Source organism: Dasypus novemcinctus, chromosome 11 (genome assembly GCF_030445035.2).
Source record: "Dasypus novemcinctus isolate mDasNov1 chromosome 11, mDasNov1.1.hap2, whole genome shotgun sequence".
NCBI classification, from domain to species: Eukaryota; Metazoa; Chordata; class Mammalia; order Cingulata; family Dasypodidae; genus Dasypus; species Dasypus novemcinctus.
The window spans coordinates 93,744,456-93,765,026 of record NC_080683.1 but is presented as its reverse complement, the minus strand read 5'-3'; the positions used below and the strand labels follow the sequence as shown (position 1 = coordinate 93,765,026).

The 20,571-nt window shown below is 39.1% G+C and overlaps 1 protein-coding gene across 1 annotated transcript; it reads right to left on the bottom strand.

Annotated features, from left to right (window-relative positions):
- Positions 1–3: 3 nt before the first annotated feature.
- On the bottom strand, positions 4–19,725 carry RSPH4A (radial spoke head component 4A). The gene is made up of 6 exons (XM_004471222.4): positions 18,872–19,725; positions 8,023–8,257; positions 6,254–6,991; positions 6,004–6,154; positions 3,958–4,075; positions 4–2,575 (listed from the first exon to the last, which is right to left on the bottom strand). Exons 1-6 carry the CDS (start codon positions 19,543–19,545, stop codon positions 2,344–2,346), a joined length of 2,148 nt encoding a protein of 715 aa, XP_004471279.2. The 5' UTR covers positions 19,546–19,725; the 3' UTR covers positions 4–2,343.
- Positions 19,726–20,571: the final 846 nt, after the last annotated feature.

Genomic DNA, 20,571 nt, shown 5'->3' with positions numbered 1-20,571 from the left:
GGATTTTTCTTTTTCTTTTCTTACTCATTTTTCAGAAATGGTTTTAAAATGTATAGCCATAAGTGATATTTGAGTCCTTGCATGTGTTAGGTACCCTTTTCTATTTTACATGTATTAGTTTAATCTTCAAAATCACCCTTGAGACAAGTACTATTATTATCTCTGTGAGGAAGCTGAATCTCTGAGATTAGTAATTTGCCCAAGGAAATAGTTAGAAAATGATTTTGATCCAGAGTCTGAGAAGCCAGACTGTCTCACTTCCAAGCTCTTGCTTTCTACCATTATACTATTCTGCTTTCTGTTACAGAACATACATAATGAAATTCCCTTCTCACAGATTAGAAATAACCTTAATATTTACAGGCATAGCTCCAAAAAAGATTTGTTTTTGTTAGATATCACACTACCTATACAACTATGATTTAGAGTTTGGTGTTTAAAGTGTCCTACAGGAATGAAACTTTCAGATTCATTTGGATATTCCATATATGTTAATTAGAATTCTTTGGTTGCAAGCAAGAATCTTATTCTGGCTAACTTAAGCAGAAGGGAATTCATTGGAAGGTTATTAGAAGCTCACCAAATACATGGGTAAATAGAGACCCTGATGGAACCAAAGGAGCTCTGGAGGCAAGAATATGGTCTCATTCATAGCAGGAATGATCTTGTTGGAGTCAAGGAAAATTCAGATTCCAGAGAAGGCATATCTGATTGGCATGAGACAGTATCTCCTGGGACACAGGCAGTTTCTCAAAAGCAAATCAGGATAGATGAAGAAATGGATATTAAGCAACAAGTGTCTACTACACCATGAAAAAATTAGCAAGAATTAACCAACTTGTATGAAGTTTTATAAATTTTAGGTACTCCAACAAAAACAAAGTTGTACTCCACAAATGAAGTCATACTGCCCAATTGGAAATTCTGGAAACCATCCTTAATATTCTGTGCTTCAGACTGGTAACCAATTTTCTGCTGTAAATCCTCAAGCAGCTATCCTATTTCTTGCCACCATTATCTCTTACTTACATAATGTTACCTCCTACCTGGTCTCCCTGCATCAAGTACTGACCTGTTAATCAGTCCTCCAGACTGAAGCCAAAACATTCTAAAGTTCAGATGTGGTGTGACTTTATAGTTTAATCCTCTTCATTGCACATGGTTACAGTAATCCTAATGTCCTACATAATCTGACCCTTGCTAACCTCCCCAGTCTCAACCACTCCTTTAAAAATTCCACTCTTTTTATCCAGTGAGCCAAAATGCAGCTGGTATTGCCTGGAACAGTCTTCCACATAATATTCTACCTATTTGCTCTTAGAAGTGCTTCTTGAAGCATTTCTTAGTACACCGGCTAAGTGCTTAAAAGCAGTGTTACTCAAAGTATATATCAATGATCTGTGAACTGTTTGCCAGTCTGTGGTAAGTATAGTAATTGAGAATTGCTGCTATATTATTTTAATTTATAAAAGAAATGGTCTGTAATGAGTTGGATTTTTTAAAAATTAGTCCTTCTGAAGTTTGAGAAACCATTTTATGTTAACTTATAAATTGTTACTTGCTAATCGTGGTCTATTCTAATATTCTATATACCTTTTTGTGTTCAGTCTGAATATAAGCTCTTTGATTCCAGGGGGAATGTCTTGTTTTTAGTGGTAGCCTCAGCATGCCTTGCATCTACAGGCTTAAAAATACTTTTTGAGGGAATGAAAAAAATTACTAGTTTTAGATAAGCAGTGGTAGAGAATGTCTGGGTCTCTATCCCAGCTAACCACCTCTATACAATCACTTTCCCAGTCACTTTAAACCAGTTTCTATAGGATGAAGGAAGAGTCAGAGTGAGAAAGTTCTTTGAGAAGTAACAAGTAAAAGATTTAAAAGTTTGATTCTGTAAGCAAGTGATGGAACTATGAACCCTCACTCCAGTGGGAAAAGAATGAATATGCACAAAATTTGCTCACAATATCACAGGCTTGTTAAGAATACATGCTCTAGTTCAGTGGTTATCAAAATTTCTGTTCTCAGTAGTCCTTGACATTAAAAAAATACTGAGTTTCCCAAGGAGTTTTTGAGGGTTAAATCTTTTGATATTACTAAATTAGAAATTAAATCTGAGACACTTTTTTAAACACAAGAATATGCAAGCATATATTGCTTTTGCCATCAATAAAATGATGTAATCACATCATTTAGCCTCTGGGAAATCCATTGAGCATCTGTCTATAAGCATGTATTTTAGTACCATATAAGAAATTTCAAATTTGAACAGGTGCTAGTCACATTTCTGATCAGTCATACATATATAATCAGTTCTCACATAAGAAATATTTAACTTTATTCTAGTTAGTCATCATCATCCTCATCTTCATCTTCCTCAGTTTCTTCCTTTCGGTCAGCTGCAAGTACAGCTTCTTGTGCAGCCCTGAAAGCCTGCTCCTCTTCCACACTGGGGTCATCCATTTCTGCAATTTCTGGTCCACTGGGGTACTCTTGATAAACTGGTGGTGGAGCTGGTGGTGTATAGTTGTCTGGACTGTACTTATGACCCCATCCTATGTAGAAATTTTCAAACTTTCTATAAATTAAAAAAAAAAGTTTTCTGATAAAAATGGACTCTTCTATAATGATAGAGTATAGGAGTTTGTCATAGTCCCATTCTTTTTTTAAAAAAATCCATTTTAAATATTAGAGGTGAAATAACCCTCAATAATTCTTTTACCACCGGGATTTATTTTGATTCAAACTTGCTGAAGTTGTTTATGAAAACCGTGGGGTTAGACTGTCAAAATGTACTTAGCCAACAAGTAAAAGGCCCTTAATCATTTACATAATTTTAGGGGAAACAAAAAAGACTGCTTAAGACTTTAAAGGGGGACTGAATTTGGTTGAGCGGTTAAGCACCTGCTTCCCACATGGGAAGTCCAGGGTTTGGTTCCCAGTACCTCCTACAAACAAAAACAGAAAATGACAAGCAAACAAATGAAAAAAAAAAAAACCACAAAAACAATTCAGGGGAGCCAATGTAGCACAGTGGTTGAGCACCGGCTTCCTACTTACAAGGTACCTGGGTTCAATACTTGGCCCTGGTATCTCAAGAAAAAAAAAAGTTAAAAGGAGTTAAAAAGATTAAAAATTTACTAACTGGAGCTTACCCCAATCAAGATGGCAGAGTAAGAAGCTTCAGGGCTGTGACCACACAGAAGCTTTAAACAACCAGCAAGAACTGGTTGTTCTTTTTCTCAAGGTTCCAGAAAACATTCACTGAAGTGAATGAATAAGCCAATTCAAAAATTCACATACAAATAAACTATAATACTTTTATACATCTTATGCCATACACCTGACATCAAACAGGATTTAAAAGGATGAAAGCTGAGGGCTAATCTGTGCAGAATTGGTAAAAAGGTTGATTGTAAATCTTTGAAAATGAATAGAAATGGGGAAAGCACATCATAGTGTTTGTAACTAGCAGAACTATTATATGGGTATGAAAGTGGTTGAAAGGGTATGTCTACGGTCATGCATATTACTAGAAGAAAAAGTAAAAAATGCAACATGGGACTGTATGGGATTGTAAAACCTCATGTAAAGTACGAATATGGATGATATTGCATATATAAAACTTTAGAAAATATAAATACAAATAACTAGACAGAAAGAATAGCAGCTGTGAATGGCAGGGGAATCACAGATTGAGAGATGATGAGGTTTTTTGTTTGTTTTTTATTGGAATAATGAAAATGTTTTAAAATAATTGAAGTGATGAATACACAACATGTCATTATACTGAATACCATTAATTGTACACTTTGGATGGATTTATGCTTTATTAATATATATCAATAAAATTGATTTGTTGAAAAGAAAGGATGGTAGTTTAACATTTCAGTGATAAATTGTAATTTCTAGAGCTTAAATAGTCAACAGTAATAACTTCATAAATGGCCAAATACTTACTTGCCATTGGAAAAGGTATATGCTCCAGGCCAAAGGTTAGATCGAAGTACTGCAATAGCATATTGAGGAATGAGATTTGAGGATAGCCGTGTTGTCCAAGGGGGTGTATTCTGAATTTCTGTAAACCAAGGAGAAATTTAAAAAGTTTAAATACTAAATAGACAAGGATCTACTGTGTCACAAAATTAATTTCATAGGGAAACGGACTTTGGCCCAGTGGTTAGGGCGTCCGTCTACCATATGGGAGGTCCGCGGTTCAAACCCCGGGCCTCCTTGACCCGTGTGGAGCTGGCTCATGCGCAGTGCTGATGCACGCAAGGAGTGCCGTGCCACGCAAGGGTGTCCCCCGCGTGGGGGAGCCCCACGCGCAAGGAGTGCGCCTGTGAGGAAAGCCGCCTAGCGTGAAAAGAAAGAGCAGCCTGCCCAGGAATGGCGCCGCCCACACTTCCCGTGCCGCTGACGACAACAGAAGCGGACAAAGAAACAAGACGCAGCAAATAGACACCAAGAACAGACAACCAGGGGAGGGGGGGAAATTAAATAAATAAATAAATCTTTAAAAAAAAAAATTAATTTCATAAATCTTAAAAACAAAACACCCCCACTTGACATAGAAAAGTTAAAACAGTAGCAGCTTAATAAAATCAGAAGAGTATGAACATTCTGAAACAATGAAATATGCATATACATACTGTAGCAATATGATATGGTTATGAATTCCAAAAACAGATATTGGATTATGTTTGTAATCTGATCTGTACATGGGCATGATTGAGTTATGATTAGGGCATTTGATTAGACCACATCATTAGGGCATTGAGTCCCCACCACTTAGTGGGTGGGGACGCACAGATAAAAGGCATGACAAAGGACAGAGTTGAGAGGTTTTTGATGTTGCAGACTGATGCTGAAGTCTTAAGCTGGAGGCCTAGGAAGTAAGCTCACAGAAGAAATAGAAGCCAGCCCCAGGGAGAGAGGACATGAGCCAGGAGAAGAACACAGAGGACTAGAGATGGCTCCTTAGACACTGCAGAAACCCCAGGGAGAGAGAGAGAGCCATTCACCTGATAGTCTACAGCTGAACTTGTGGGGAGAGGCAAAGTCTAGAGAGGCTCGTAGTTTACAGCTGACCTTGTGGAGAAAAGAGAGAAGTAAAGCCCTGGACGGGAGGAACCCAAGAAGACTGAACACTTGCAGTCATCGGCAGCCATCTTGCTCCAACACATGAAAATAGACTTTGGTGAAGGAAGTAACTTATGCTTTATGTCCTGGTATCTGTAAGCTCCTACCCCAAATAAATACCCTTTATAAAAGCCAACAAATTTCTGGTATTTTGCATCAGCACCCCTTTGGCTGACTAATACACATACATATATTACCATTTGCGCAACAGAGACAAGAAACTTTATTAAGGGAAAGGAGGCCTATGATATAGAGAAGTAATATGTGATGACCAAATAGGTCAAATTATTATTTTGAAAGAGCAATGGTTACAAGCACAAATACTTCAAAAACTGAATAGTATAGTGGTGATGGTAACACAATATTGTGAATGTAATTAACAGCACTGAATTATTATATTTGGGTGTGACTTAAAGGGGAAGTTTTAAGTTGTATATGTGTTACTAGAATAAAAATTCCTAAAAAAAAGAACAAAATATAGGACCATCCACGCAAAAAGTGAAGCCTAATGTAAACTATTGACAGTTATAATAGTACCTCATGATATATTACTATAATTATGCTGTGTTTTAGGACTGCAGAATGCAAAAGAATGATACACGAGATGACTGTCAGCATTACCAGTAAGAGCTTTAGCCAACCTATGTTTTCCTCTTGCCTCCCTCCTGCATCTTGTGTTGGAGAGTCTCTATAGCCATCTACATTCTTTACTCCCCACCATCCTGGAACTCATGAAAGGGAAACCGGTCAGAAGCTTAACTCCTCTCAATTTTCAGAGGTTTCTAACTCCATTATATTTACCTTATAATATACATGGTATAATATATAGTTTATGTCTGTGTGATTATAGTTACATAAAATTACCTGTATCTTCAGAGATTGGAGTCAAAAGAGGGGGCCCCACTTCCTGTTCTATGTAGTCAGGTTCTTCTCCTTTTTCTTCTTCTTTTTCTTCATCTTCTTCCTCTTCTTCTTCCTCACTTTTTTGAATGGGGTTAAACCAATTGCAGCGACCCTGGAAATAAATGTCACAAGATTTAGAAGTCTATTTTTAGAGATAATTTAATAAATATTTGCTGATTGACCGACAGATTGGGAATTGGAAAGCCTCTACCTGGGGAAGAATGTGTTGTACATGATGAACCCAATTGGATAGGGATTCCACCAAGTCAATCACTTGGATACCTTCAAAATCAGGATTTTCCTCAAAGCTATCTCGTCCTCCTGCCTCCTCCTCCTCCTCTCCTTCCTCTTCAACAAGCTGATAGAAACCAAGAGGGCTGACGTGGGTTCCTGCTGAAATTCTGGCTATTTGTGCTCGTAAGTAATTGCTCTCATTTCCTGGGAAAGGCGGGTAACTTATGATGGGGGCATCCAATCGTCCAGTGAAAAATTTCTTGATTTTTCTTGCAATAACAATATGTGCAGGTGTCACTAATGGTAACTTCACCCATGGTCTTCCTGGTTCATTACAAACAAAATAGACATATTTGTTGGCACCTGTTCTACTTTCTTCTTTTGGTATAGCCTGTGGAGCCTTGTAAAAGGATTTTGGTATTTCATCTTCCTCATCTTCATCAGCTTCACTTTCTCCATTGTCTCTCTCTTCAGCCACATCCTCCTCTTCTACCTCCTCTTCATCCTCCCCATCACGAAATTCCACTTCAGCTACAATGTAATTCATCTCCAGACCCAAGATCTTGCCCCAGAAACGACATCTGTGGATTGGATGGGTGTCAGTAAGCTGTTTGAGGGCAAGAAATATGCGGTAAGTCTCATCTGTGCTCAGGCCAACTCCAGCTTGTTCAAAATAGAAGGCTGATTCCATCACATTTGGAAGAGAGTTTTCTGCCTGGAAATATAAATGTTGTAGTTAAAATTATATCCATTACAGAATTACTTGCTTCCCTTTTTTATATATCTTGATATTAACTCTATTTCTCTCTCCACCACTTTTCAAAAGTTCTTTCAAAATTTAGATCACACTCCCCTTCTGATAATACCTGTATTTCAATTTCTCTCATATCCCTTGTGAATGAAGCTTCTGCCATGTGTTTTATACTCATTAATGTATTATAATAGTTACCTTGTTTTATGTTTATATCTTAGGCAGAAAGAATATTAATAATAACCATTCAACATCTTTTATATAAAAAATATATAAGTAGTCCCTTTACTAGCCTGAAATAAGATTTGTAGATAGTATATCCTATCTACACTCATTAATTTAGAAAAAAGTAAATAGGGTACCATATATATATTCTCTAAAAAACAAAAAAAATTTTCTACATGAAACTATCTCTATTTTTTGCACTGATCAAATGATTTTATAATTATTTTATTGCCCCCATCACCACATTGTGAACAACTTAAAGCCAGAAGTCTTTTTAATGTGTGTATCTCAGCACATGGTATGCAGTAAGTAGTCACAGATGTTTGCAAATGAATGGGTAAATGAATAAATGAATTCTGGAAACGAAGCCCAGGATTTCTGGTATAGTGGAAGATAAAAAGGGGCTCAGGTCCTAAGATCAAAACTGCTTATTTGTGTTCTAACCCCATACCCTATTTAAAATATAAACATACAAATAGAAGAAAACGTTTTGTCTGATATCAAGGAAACATAAAACGTTATGTTTTAAACAAATAGCTAAGGCCTATGAAATACTAAAACATAATGTGAAAAAATAAGAAACCCCTAACGAAGAAATGAGTGGTATGAAATACAGTTGATTGGAGAAGGCTTGAAGAGACTTAAGAAAAAAATAAAGCACAAATGCTATTTAGGAAACTTTAAAAGACAGTTGATATGAATTTAAAGCCACACCTTATCCCAAATAAAACCCTAAAATTTAACTATTCAAATTTACAGTAGTTACTTACAATTTCATCTTCCAGTTCTTGGTCAGTTCCTTCCAAACTTCCCTGGAGAAAAAGAGCCTTTTGCTTCTCTGCTATTTCATATATTGGAAGCATCTCATTCTCATTTTGGAGTGTATCTAATTTTTTATTAAAATGTGTCATTTTCACATCTCGACTAATATTTTCAATGATGTCAACAGCGTCTTCAGGGCGCTCATCTAAAATCTTGGTCAGCATGCCAGAAAGATGATCATATCTACCCAAATGAGAAACGTCCAGAGAATATCCATGTCAATACTATTTGAAGAAGCATTTTGTATAGACTTAATTAATTGATTCTTAGGGAATCACAACTATTTGTAGCCTTCAGAGATATTAAATGGATAAATTCTTAAAGTAACTTCTACCACTGCCAGAAATAACCTCTAGAATTTTCGTTAGGAAAGACCCCCAATATATGAGTATTTTAACTTACTGGAGAAAAAACATATTACAACAAGATACATATCTACATCAGGTGCATTTTCACAATTTATCTCAGAACTTAAAATCTCTTTGATATATACTTTTGAAAGTGATTAATGTTATTTTTCACTCTTTTACCTTAACTTCTTTCTTTTCTTTTGTATTGGGTTCTCAGAGGGTTTTTTTAAGCATATTTTCCCCTTTGTTAGAGAAGTTGTGTATTTTCAGAACCATCATTCATAAAATTTAGGATTCCCATCCATCACCCACCACCACCATCTTACATTTTTTGTGAAACATTTGCTACAATTGATGAATGCACATTTTTAATCACTGTACTGTTACTAAAGTCCATGGTTTAATTTAGAATTCACTGTGGAATTCACATGGACCTTCCACAAAATTTTTAGTCTGTTACCATACGTACAATCTAACATTCCCCTTTTAATCATATTCATATATATTTCAATGTTATTGTGTTCCCAATGCTATGCCACCATTACCACATCCATGACCAAAATATTTCCATCATTCCATAAAGGAACCTTGTATATTTTAAGCCTTAATTTCCTATTCTCTATCCCCACCCCATCTCCTGGTAACATATATTCTAGCTCCTGACTCAATGAGTTTGCTTATACTAATTTATTCAAATCACTGAGAACATACAGTATTTGTCCTTTTGTGTTTGACTTGTTTCACTCAACATGAAGTTTTCAAGGCCTCATCCATGTTGTTGCATGTATCAGGACTTCATCCCTTTTTATGACTGAATAATATTCCATTGTACGTATATACCACATTTTATTTGGTTGATGGACACTTGGGTTGCTTCCATCTTCTGGCAATTGAATAATGCTGCTATGAATATCATGGTGCAGTTGAAATCCCTCCTTTCAATTCTTTCGAGTATATTCCTAGTAGTGGGATTGCCAGGTCATATGTAATTCTATATTTAGCTTTCTGAGGAACTACCAAATTGCCTTCCTCAGCAGCTGTACCATTTTACTTTGCCTCCAGCACTGAAAGACTGTTCTTATTCCTCTGCACCCTCTCCAGTACTTGTTATTTTCCTATTTTTCAATAGTCATTCTAATGGGTGTGAAATGGTATCTCATTGTGGTTGTTTATTTTAAAAGATACATGGATCACACAAAATGTTGCATTAAAAAATATAGGAGGTTCCCATGTACCCCACTCCCCACATCCCCAGTCCTCCCACATCAACAAACTTCTTTCATCAGTGTGGCACATTCATTGCATTTGATGAATACATTTTGGAGCACTGCTATACAGCATAGATTGTAGTTTACATTGTAGTTTACACTCCGTTTCCCTGATGGCTAATGATTTTGAGCATCTTTTCATATACCTTCTGGCCATTTGTATATCTTCTTTGGAAGGGTATCTATTCCAGTCATTTCCCCATTTAAAAAAATTTTTTTTTAAATTTAAATTCTTTGTTTTTTCATTGCTAAGTTGAAGAATTTCTTCATGTATTCTGGATATTACACACTTAACGGATATGTGGTTTCCAAATAGTTTCTCCCATTGTGTAGGCTGTCATTTTATTTTCATGATAAAGTCCTTTGAGGTACAAAAGTTTTTCATTTTGATGAGGTCCCATTTATCTATTTTTTCTTTTGTTGCTTGTGTTTTCAGTGTAAAGTCTAAGAAACTATTTTATAACACAGATACTTCCCTACATTTTCTTTGAGCACTTTGATAATTGTAGCTCTTTTATTTAGGTCATTGATCCATTTTGAGTTGATTTTTGTATATAGTGTGAGGTAGGGGTCCTTCCTTTCTTTTTTTCCTTTTTTTTTTTTTTTTCTCCTAGCACCATTTATTCAAAAGACAATTCTTTCCCAATTGAGTGGACTTCACAGTCTTGTAAAAAATGAATTGGCCAGGGAGCAGATATGACTCAAGCAGTTGAGCACCTACTTCTCACATGGTAGGTCACAGGTTCCATTCCCAGTGCCTTCTAAAAACAAACAAACAACAAGTAAACAAATGACAAAACTATTCTTGTCATGGGAGCTGATGTGGTTCAGTGGTTGAGGGCTGGCTTCCTACATACAAGGTCCTGGGTTCAATCTCTGGCCCCAGCACCTAAAGAAAAAAAAAGCCAACAGATTTCTGGTTCTTTGCATCAGCAGCCCTTTGTCAAACTAAATCAGAGGACCTTGTAGAATGAATTAGGGGGTGTTCCTTTCTCTTTGATTTTTTGCAAACATTTAGCATAACTGGAATTGATTCTCCTTGGAATGTTTGATAAAATTCCCCTGTGAAGCCTTCTGGTCCTGGGCTTTTCTTGTGAGAATTTTGATTACTGATTCAATCTCTTTACTGGTGTGTTAGTCAGCCAAAGGAGTACTGATGCAAAATACCAGAAATTGGTTGGTTTTTATAAAGGGTATTTATTTGGTGTAGGAGCTTACAGATACCAGGCCATAAAGCATAAGTTACTTCCCTCACCAAAGTCTATTTTCATGTGTTGGAGCAAGATAGCTGCCAATGTCTGCGAGGGTTCAGATTTCCTGATTTCCTCTGGGTTCAGGTCCTCTGTTTTCTCCACAAGGTCAGCTATAGACTATTAGGTGATCAGCTCTGTCTCTCCCTGAGGCTCCAACTTCAGCATCAAATTCCATCAAAACTCCAACATTAAAAGCCCTCAATTCTGTCCTTTGCCATGCCTTTTATCTGTGAGTCCTGCCCCCCACCCACCAAAGGCAGGGACTCAACCCCCTACTGGCACAAGAGATTTATGTAATTACTTAATCAAGTAAACCCATGAATCCAATATAATCTAATATGCCCAGAGGAAAAGATCAGTTTATAAACATAAGCCAATATTTCTTTCTGGAATTCATCAATAATATCAGATCACTACAACTGGTAATGGTTTGTTGAGATCTTCTATTTCTTCTTGAGTCTGTGTTGGTAATTTGTGTGTTTCTAAGAATTTGTCCATTTCATTTAGGTTATCTAATTTATTGATGCATTTGTTCATAGGATCCTCTTCTAGCCCTTTTTATTCCAGCTGGGTCAGTAGTAATATTTCCCTTTTCTTTTCTGATTTTAGGTATTTGTATCCTCTTTCTTTTTTTCTTTGTCAGTCTAGCTAATGGTTTGTCAATTTTGTTGATTGATTTTTCAAACAACCAACTTTTTTTTTTTTAATTCTATTGTGGATTTTTTTTTTTGTTATCTATTTCATTTATCTCTGTTCTAATCTTTGTTATTTCTTGCCTTCTGCTCTCTTTGAATTAGGTATGCTCTTCTTTTTCTAGTTCTTCCAGTTTTGAGATAGGTCTCTGATTTGAAGTCCTTCTTCTTCTTTCCCCCCACCCCTTCTTTTTAAATGAGCATTTAGAGCTATAAATTTCCTTCTGACTACTGTCTTTGTTGCATCCCATAAGTTTTGGTATGTTGTATTTTCATTTTTACTTTCCTCAAGATATTTCTTAATTTCATTTCTGATTTTCTCTTTAACCCGTTGGTTGTTTGAGAGTATGTTGTTTAATTTCCACATATTTGTGAATTTTCTACCTCTCCTAGCTCATTCTGTTGTGGTTGAAGAATATGCATTGTATTATTTCAATATTTTTTAATTTATTGAGATTTATTATGTGATATAACATATGGTCTATCCTGGAGAATAGTATATGTACACTTGAGAAGAATGTGTATTCTGGTTTTTTTGAGAGTGAAATGTTCTATATTTGTCTGTTAAATCTAGTTGGTTTAGACTATCATTCAAGTCTTGTACTTCCATTGATCTTGTGACTAGTTGGTATATTCATTACTGAGAGTGATATATTAAAGTCTCCTACTATTAATGTAGAACTGTCAGTTTCTCCCTTCAAATCTGTTAGTATTTACTTCATATATTTTGGGGCTCTAATTTTATGTGAATATATATTTATAATTGTTACATCTTCCTGTTGAATTGTCCCCTCATGAATTTTTAATGACCATCTTTGCCCTTTCAACTGATTTTTTACTTCAAGTCTCTGTTATCTGATATTAGTATAGGTGCCCCAGCTCTCTTTTTGTTACTACTTATATGGTACATATACATTTACCATCCATTCACTCTCAATCTACTTACATCTTTGAATTTAAGGTGAGTCTCTTTCAGACAGCATTTAGTTGGGTCATGCTTTCTTGTCCATTCTGCCAATCTCTGCCTTTTGATGAGAGTTTTATCCATTTACATTTAGTCACTACTGATAATACAGGACTTTTTTATGCCACTTTGCTATCCAACCTTTGTAAGTCATATATCTTTTTTTTTTTGTCCTCAATTCCTTTAATGCCTTCATATATATATATATATATTTTTTTTTTTTTTTTAAGATTTATTTTTAATTTATTTCTCTCCCTTCCTCCCCCCCCCCCCCCCCAGTTGTCTGCTTTCTGTGTCCATTCGCTGTGTGTTCTTCTATGTCTGCTTCTATTCTTGTCAGTGGCCTGGGAATCTGTCTTTTTTTTGTTGCTGCATCAGCTCTCCATGTGTGCGGTACCACGCCTGGGCTGGCTGCACTTTTTTCTCACTGGGCAGTTCTCCTTACAGAGCACACTCCTTGCATGTGGGGCTCCCCTACACGGCGGACACCCCTGCGTGGCACAGCACTCCTTGTGCACATCAGCACTGCTAGTGGGCCAGCTCCACATGGGTCAAGGAGGTCCTGGGTTTGAACCGCAGACCTCCCATGTGGTAGGCGGATGCTCTATCCATTGAGCCAAGTCCACTTCCCTACTTTTATATTTATTTGATATTTTTTGTGTTGTAGCATATTAAGTGCCTTCTCATTTTTATCTGGATATATTTTTCATCTATTTTCCTTGTGTTTTTCATGGAGATAAAATTTAAAATCCCAAGTATAATGATGATATTTGATTTGATACCAGCTTAACTTCAATAGCATGCACATATACCTTTCAATTACCCCTATCTCCACCCCCCCACATTTTTTTGTTTTTTGTTTTACCACTTATGTCTTTCCATATTGTATGTCCAAAAATATAGATTCTACTTCACTTTTTATGCATTTGCATTTTAGCACCTCTAGGAAGTAAGAAGTGGAGTTACATAGCAAACAGTACACTACAATAATACTGGCATTTATAACAACCCAAATGGTTATCTTTACCACAAGTTTTTATTTCTTTATGCTGCTTTGAACCCCTACTTAATGTCCTTTCCTTTCAGTCTGATGAACTCCCTTTAGCATTGCTTTAGGGCAGGTCTAATGGTGATGAACTCCCTCAGCTTTTGTTTATCTGGGAATGTCTTAAGTAATCTCTCTTTTTTGAAAAAAAGTCTTTCCAGATATGAAATTCTTAGCTGGCAGTTCTTTTCTTCCTGCAGATTAACTATTTCAACCACTGCTTTTTTAAGAAGAATATTTTTATTTCAATCCACTGCCTTTTTGCTGCCATGGTTTCTGATGAATAATTGGAACTCTCTTGTACATAACACCTTGCTTTTCTCTTGCAGCTTTCAGAACACCCTCCTTGTCCTTTGCATTTAATAGTGTGATCAGTATATGATGGGTATATTTTATCTTGCCTGGTGTTCTCTGGGTTTCTTGGATGAGAATTTCCATGTCTTTCGCTAAGTTTGAGAAGTTCTGTCATTATTTCTTTAAATATTCCTTCTGCCCTGTATTAGTCAGCCAAAGGAGTGCTGATGCAAAGCACCAGAAATCTGTTGGCTTTTATAAAGGGTATTTATTTGGGGTAAAATATTACAGGTATAAGGCCCTAAAGAGTCCAACTCAAGGTTACTTCCTTACCAAACTCTGTTGACATGTGTTGAAGCAAGATGGCAGGCAATATCTGTAAGGATTCAGTCTTCCTCTTCCCTCTTAAGGCTCCATGGTTCCAGCTTCTTCCAATCTCAGCTGTAGGCTGGCATAGGGCTTGTCTCTCTTCTTGCCTTGTTTCTTTCCAGCCTCGGTTGCTCAGTTCTCTTCACAAGGTCAGCTATAAACTATCAGGCAAATGTCGCATCTCTCTCTAAGGTTCCAGCATCAAAAACTAAGTTTTCTCTTCCGTCATGTGTTTTTCTGTGTTCTCCAGTATATCTACTTCTGTGTGTCTCCTTGATTGCCTGTTTATATAGCTCACAAAGGGGGTGGGGACTCAAACTGAGTCGCCCTAATAACATGGTTGAATCAAAGCCCTAATTTAATATAATTTAATCAAAGTCATTTCAGCTGAATTTAATACAATCAAAGGGTATCACACCCAGAGCAAAAGACCAGTTTAAAAATATAAATCAATATCTCTTGTTGGAATTCATAAATAATATCAAACTGCCACATGTCCCTTTCTTTCCTCTCCCTCTGGGATTCCCATTTTGCTTATATTGGTGGGCTTGATGGTGTTCCAGAGGTGTGTTAGGCTATTGATGCTTTTCAAAGTTAATTTTACTTTCTGCTCCTCAGCCTGACTCATTTCAAGTATCTTTTTCTTCAAGTTCATGAATTCTTTCTTCTTCCAACTCCAATCTATTCCTGAAACCCTCCTGGGACTTCTTTTTTTTCTTTTTTTAAGATTTATTTTTTATTTATTTCTCTCTCCTTCCCCCCTTTCCCTAGTTGTCTCCTCTGTGTCCATTCGCTGTGTGTTCTTCTGTGTCTGCTTGTATTCTTGTCAGTGGCACCAGGAATCTGTATCTCTTTTTGTTGCATCATCTTGCTGCATCAGGTCACCGTGTGTGTGACGCCACTCCTGGGCAGACTGTGCTTTTTTGCACAAGACGGCTCTCCTTATGGGGCACACTCCTTGTGTGTGGGGCTCTCCTACACTGGGGACACCCCTGCATGGCACGGCACTCCTTGCATGCATCAGCACTGCGCATGGGCCAGCTCACCACATGGGTCAGGAAGCCCTGGGTTTGAACCTGCAGCCTCTCATGTGGTAGGTGGACGCTCTATCAGTTGAGCCAAATCTGCTTCCCAGGGACTTTTTCATTTAAAATGTTTTGGTCTGCAACTCCAGTTGTTCTGTTTTGCTTTTTCTTTTAAAAATTTCTCTCTCTTTACTAAGACTCTCATATTGTTCATTCATTGTTTCCCTGATATCCTTTAATTCTTTCTCCTTATTTTTACCTTCATCTCGAGTGTTTTTAACAATCATTTTTTAAATACTTTGGTATGTCACATTCTCGTTTCTTTGATGGTATTTTCTGAATTTTTTTCCTGTTCATTTAGATGTGCTATCATCTAAATTTCTTTCTCTTTTTTTGTCTTGTACTCTTCTGTTGCACAGTGTATGTACATTGTAATATTTAAAAATTTCAGCTCTTGAATTTTCTCCCTGAGATGCCTGTTTCTTAATTTTGTATGTAGCTGGTAATAATACAGAGATTTTCTTCAGTTTCAGTGCTCCTATCAAGAAGGTCAGCCAGAGGTGAATGCAGTGTGCAGGGTTTTCCCTGTCATTACGGGCCTCTGTCTTTATCCTCGGCTTTAACTTGTCAGTTGTTTTGGAGTTCCCCTGTTTACAGGAGTTTGGTTTTCCCCTTTGTTTCCCAGGAGACAGGTCTTCCTCTTCTGGGTATTTGAAGCCAGTAGACCTTTTGTACCAGACTATCTTCCTCTATAGTTTTTTATATTCTTTTTGTCGTCTCAAATTGCTTTTTCCTGAATGGCAAATTTGGGGTGTGGTGGGATGGAGAGCACACCAGAGAGGATTTTCCCACATCAGTCTTTCCAGCCAAGACAGGGCCAGGGACGTACTCAGGGGACAAAGATCAGCTCCAAGTGCTTCTCTGACAGCTTCTCAAAGCTGAGCTTTCCTGGCCTGCCCAGCAAATGCAACCCTTCAACGAATAGGGCCACTCAGCTACACTGTGCTACCAACTCCATTATAAATACTATTTTAAACAGTTTAATCTTGGGTTTGGTGAAAGAATGCTCACATCAAATATTAACTGGTATTTTATTCTTTAGACCTTAAAATTGTATCTCATGCTTTAAAAATTCCTATAAATAGCTGCAAGCATTTGATTTTGTACTCAGTAATCAATTAAGGTTTATCCATTAATTAGGAGACACCCCAGCAGAATATGATGAGAACAGAATTAGGTTCAGAAGATCTGGAATGTAGTCCCTATCCTTCTCTCCTCCCCTCCCTCCTCTTCCCTCCCTCCCTTCCTTCCTTTATTCCTTGCTTCCTTCACCTTTTGTTTCTCTCTCTCTCCCCCCTCCCCCTTCCCCTCCCTCCCTTCCTTTCTTCTCTCTTCCAATAAATAGTTGATAGCTTTGTGCTAGGAACTAAGTATATAATGATATACAAAACAGACATGGTCCGTGCCCTCTGGGGACTTACAGTTTAGTGGGAAAGTCAGACATTAAAAAGTAAACATAGGGAAGTGGATTTGGCTCAACTGATAGAGCGTCTGCCTGCACATGGAAGGTCCAGGGTTCAAACCCATGGCCTCCTGACCCATGTGGTGAGCTGGCCCATGCACGGTGCTGATGCACGCAAGGAGTGCTGTGCCATCAGGGTGTCCTTGGTGTAGGGGATCCCCACACGCAAGGAGTGTGCCCCATAAGGAGAGCTGCCCTGCACGAAAAAAGCACAGCTTGCCCAAAAGTGGCACTGCACACACACAGAGCTGACACAGCAAGATGGCACAGCAAAAAGAGACACAGATTCCTGGTGCCACTGACAAGAATCCAAGTGGACACAGAAGAACACACAGTGAATGGACACAGAGAGCAGACAACAGGGTGAGGGGGGAAAGGGGAAATAAATAAAAAATAAATCTTAGGTGGCGGACTTGGCCCAGTGGATAGGGCGTCCGTCTACCGCATGGGAGGTCCGTGGTTCAAACCCCGGGCCTCCTTGACCCTTGTGGAGCTGGCCCATGCGTGTGCTGATGCGTGCAAGGAGTGCCGTGCCACGCAGGGGTGGCCCCCAGCATAGGGGAGCCCCATGCGCAAGGAGTGCACCCCGGAAGGAGAGCCGCCCAGCGGGAAATAAAGTGCAGCCTGCCCAAGAATGGCACCGCACACACGGAGAGATGACACACAAGATGATGCAACAAAAAGAAACACAGATTCCCATGCTGCTGACAATAACAGAAGTGGACAAAGAAGATGCAGCAAATAGACACAGAGAACAGACAACGGGGTGAGGGAGAAGAGGAGAAAAATAAATAAATAAATCTTTAAAAAATAATAATAAATCTTAAAAAAAAGTAAGCATATTGGAGTGGATGTGCCTCAAGCAGTTGAATACCCACTTCCCACATGGGAGGTCCCAGGTTCAGTTCCCGGTGCCTCCTAAAGAAAAAATAATGAGCAAAAACAATGAGCAAACAAACGAGGGAGCCATCCCAGAGTGAGGGAAAAGTAAGCCTATGTGTGTGTGTGTGTGTGTGTGTGTATAATTATAAGTGGCATTAAGTGCTATGGCAGAAAAGAACAAGATGTTATAATATAATTCTATATTCGTTTAGTTAGGAAGGATGAGGAGGCAGCCAGGTAGGAAGACTTAGGGAAGAAGACTTCTGGGCAGAGTGAACAGTTCTGGGCAGAGTGAACCATGTGGGAACTGAAAGAGGCCCTGTAGCAGGAACATGGTGATGGAGGGAGAAATAAGAGTCAGTGAATGCTGGGAGCAGTTGTAATTTTCAGCAAATTAATTTCTCTAAGACTCAGTCCCCTCATTTGTAAAGCAAATGCCTTGTACTAGATGTTTATTTTAGGTCCTTTCTAGCTCTTAAATGCTGTGACTAATAACCCTGGAAGCAAGAATCTCTAAAAATCTATACTCAGGTATGCCTTCTGAAATTAAAGCCATAATGGGATTGCCAGCTTATATCTGGACCATTGGTCATTTAATTCTACAGGAGATCTGGATAAAATCGATCATGATCTGGGTGGCTTTTAGGGTGACCAGGTTTCCCTGTTTGTCCAGGCCCGAGGGTTGCAGGACTTTTAGGGCTAAAATGGGAGAGTACTGGGCAAACCAGTACTCAGCGCTGGTCTGGGAACTCAAAACCAAGTCAAAGACTAGAATGCTTAGATATGAGCTCCCTATCACTGTTGGACATTTTCATTTTTCAAGGTCCTTGGAGAGATGCTTAGACATCACTTTCTTTATAGATTGTTCTAAGCCTGAGATTCCATAATTCCTAGGTTTTATTTCTGTGTGCCTAGGGTGTTTAAAGAGGTTAGAAGTATCCCCATCAGTGACGTGTTCCTAGGTCCTGTGATGCAAAGAGATATTAAGTGACTAGTTTTGTTTTGTTTTTTTCACTAATCCAATCTTTCCAAATATATTTCCATTCACCCACAGAAGCACACCCTCACACAGGGACACTTCCACCCACTTTTGCTTTGCCAAACTGTTTTCTCTACTCCCCTCCAAGACTTACAGATTTAAGCCGGACTTGCTACTGGTCTTCAGTAGGTAAGCCTTAGCATTCTGAATGGCAATCTCAAGCATGCTGGGGCCTGCTTCAGAGATCCCAGGCTCAGGCTGGTCCAGAGTACAGTTACTATTTGAGTCTTCCTCCTGAAAAATGTCAAATCTCAGCGCTTTTTGTCTAGAGTTGTTGTAGCTGGCATTTCTTGGTCCAGACAGGTGAGGATTTGGTTGCTGCGACTGTCCGAAGACTTTTCCCTCAGATTGGCTTGTTCCATGAGTTGATTCTCCTTTATCAGGTGTGCGTTCCGAATGGGCAGAGTGAGATGTCCCAGCTTCAGGCTTCACACTAGTGATGTCGTCTGACTGCGACGGGGTAGCAGAGTCCTGTCTGGCCAGAGCCAAGGGTGGGCTGGAGGAGGGCTCCTGAGGCGGGAGCGGCTGGGGCGATGCGCCTGGTCCCAGGAGGCCATCCGAAGGCGTGCTGGCCCTAGACTGCGGGCTCCAAGGCGGGCTGCTACCGGGCTGGGGTCCTGCATCCGGCCCCTGCTCTGACTCCAAGGTTTCCAATGACTCAGGCTCCAGACGTTGGGAAGGAGAGGCTGTCATTTCTTCCAGGGGCAGCCCTGCATCCTCCGCTTCTTCGTTCTCTTGGTCTTGCTTCTGGGAGATCGAGTCGTCCATGGGAGGAATCGAGAAAAAGTTCTGGATGAAGAAGACTAGGAATTTGGAAGGAGGTAACGCAAGGAGCCGCTTTGCTGCGGTTTCCTTAGCTTTTCGTGGCGTAGGTTGCTCAGCAAGTTGCAGCGTCCCATCTCCATAACAACCGCGGGCCTGGTCCCACTAAGAAAAACAGCGCCAACCAGTTGCCAGGATTCCCGGGAGGTGACGGGAAAGATGGAAATCCTGGACTTGAGATTCGCTGGAGCGCATGCTCCTCTTGCCAGCGCAGCCAATCCGCCCTGCACCCGGCCAGTCTGGCTGGAAACCCGACACCTCCTCAGCCTGCGCCGGGAGCGTTTGGTAGGGGCTGCGGCGACAGGGCGCGGGAGGATTTTGGGGGGCTGATAGTTTCATTCCACCAAGTGACAGCGTGAGGAGCGGCCCGGCAGTAGTGGAGAGACAATGCAAAGCGTTTAGGGAGCCTGTGAGGGGCAAGGGGAGAAGGAGTTAAAAAAAAAAAAAAAAAGGGGGGGGGGGAGAAGAGGAATAAAGGGACGCAGAAAGAGAATGACTTTAATGAACTTGGGGAGCTTTGCCGAGCTATACTCGAGGCTCGCTTGTGCAGCCTGCCTGAAGGGTCCCAAAGAGAATGGCCTTTTCGAGCAGTTTAGACACTCCCCCACTTTACGCCTCCTCCTTTCTTCCTTAACAGCGGTGGCTGCAGATGAAATCAAACTACCGCTGGATCTTGGACAAGCAGGTGGCAATGGGACCCCAAGGTGCAGACAGGGAGTGCCGGAAATTCACACTTAGAGCACAAAGAAGAGGTGACGTTTTGGAGAATACACAAGCAAATGCTGATTTTTACTTTGTCTCCTTGAAATCTGGCAATGAGTAGGCAGGATATTATTTTCAAAGAAAAGGAAATGAGGAAATTTACCATATATAAATTGATAGTTCCTGGGTTACCTGCTTTCTAATAATTTACTGGCCTAATATAATCTTTACTTGATGGTATAAATTCGCAATTTTGCAGTAATTTCTTGT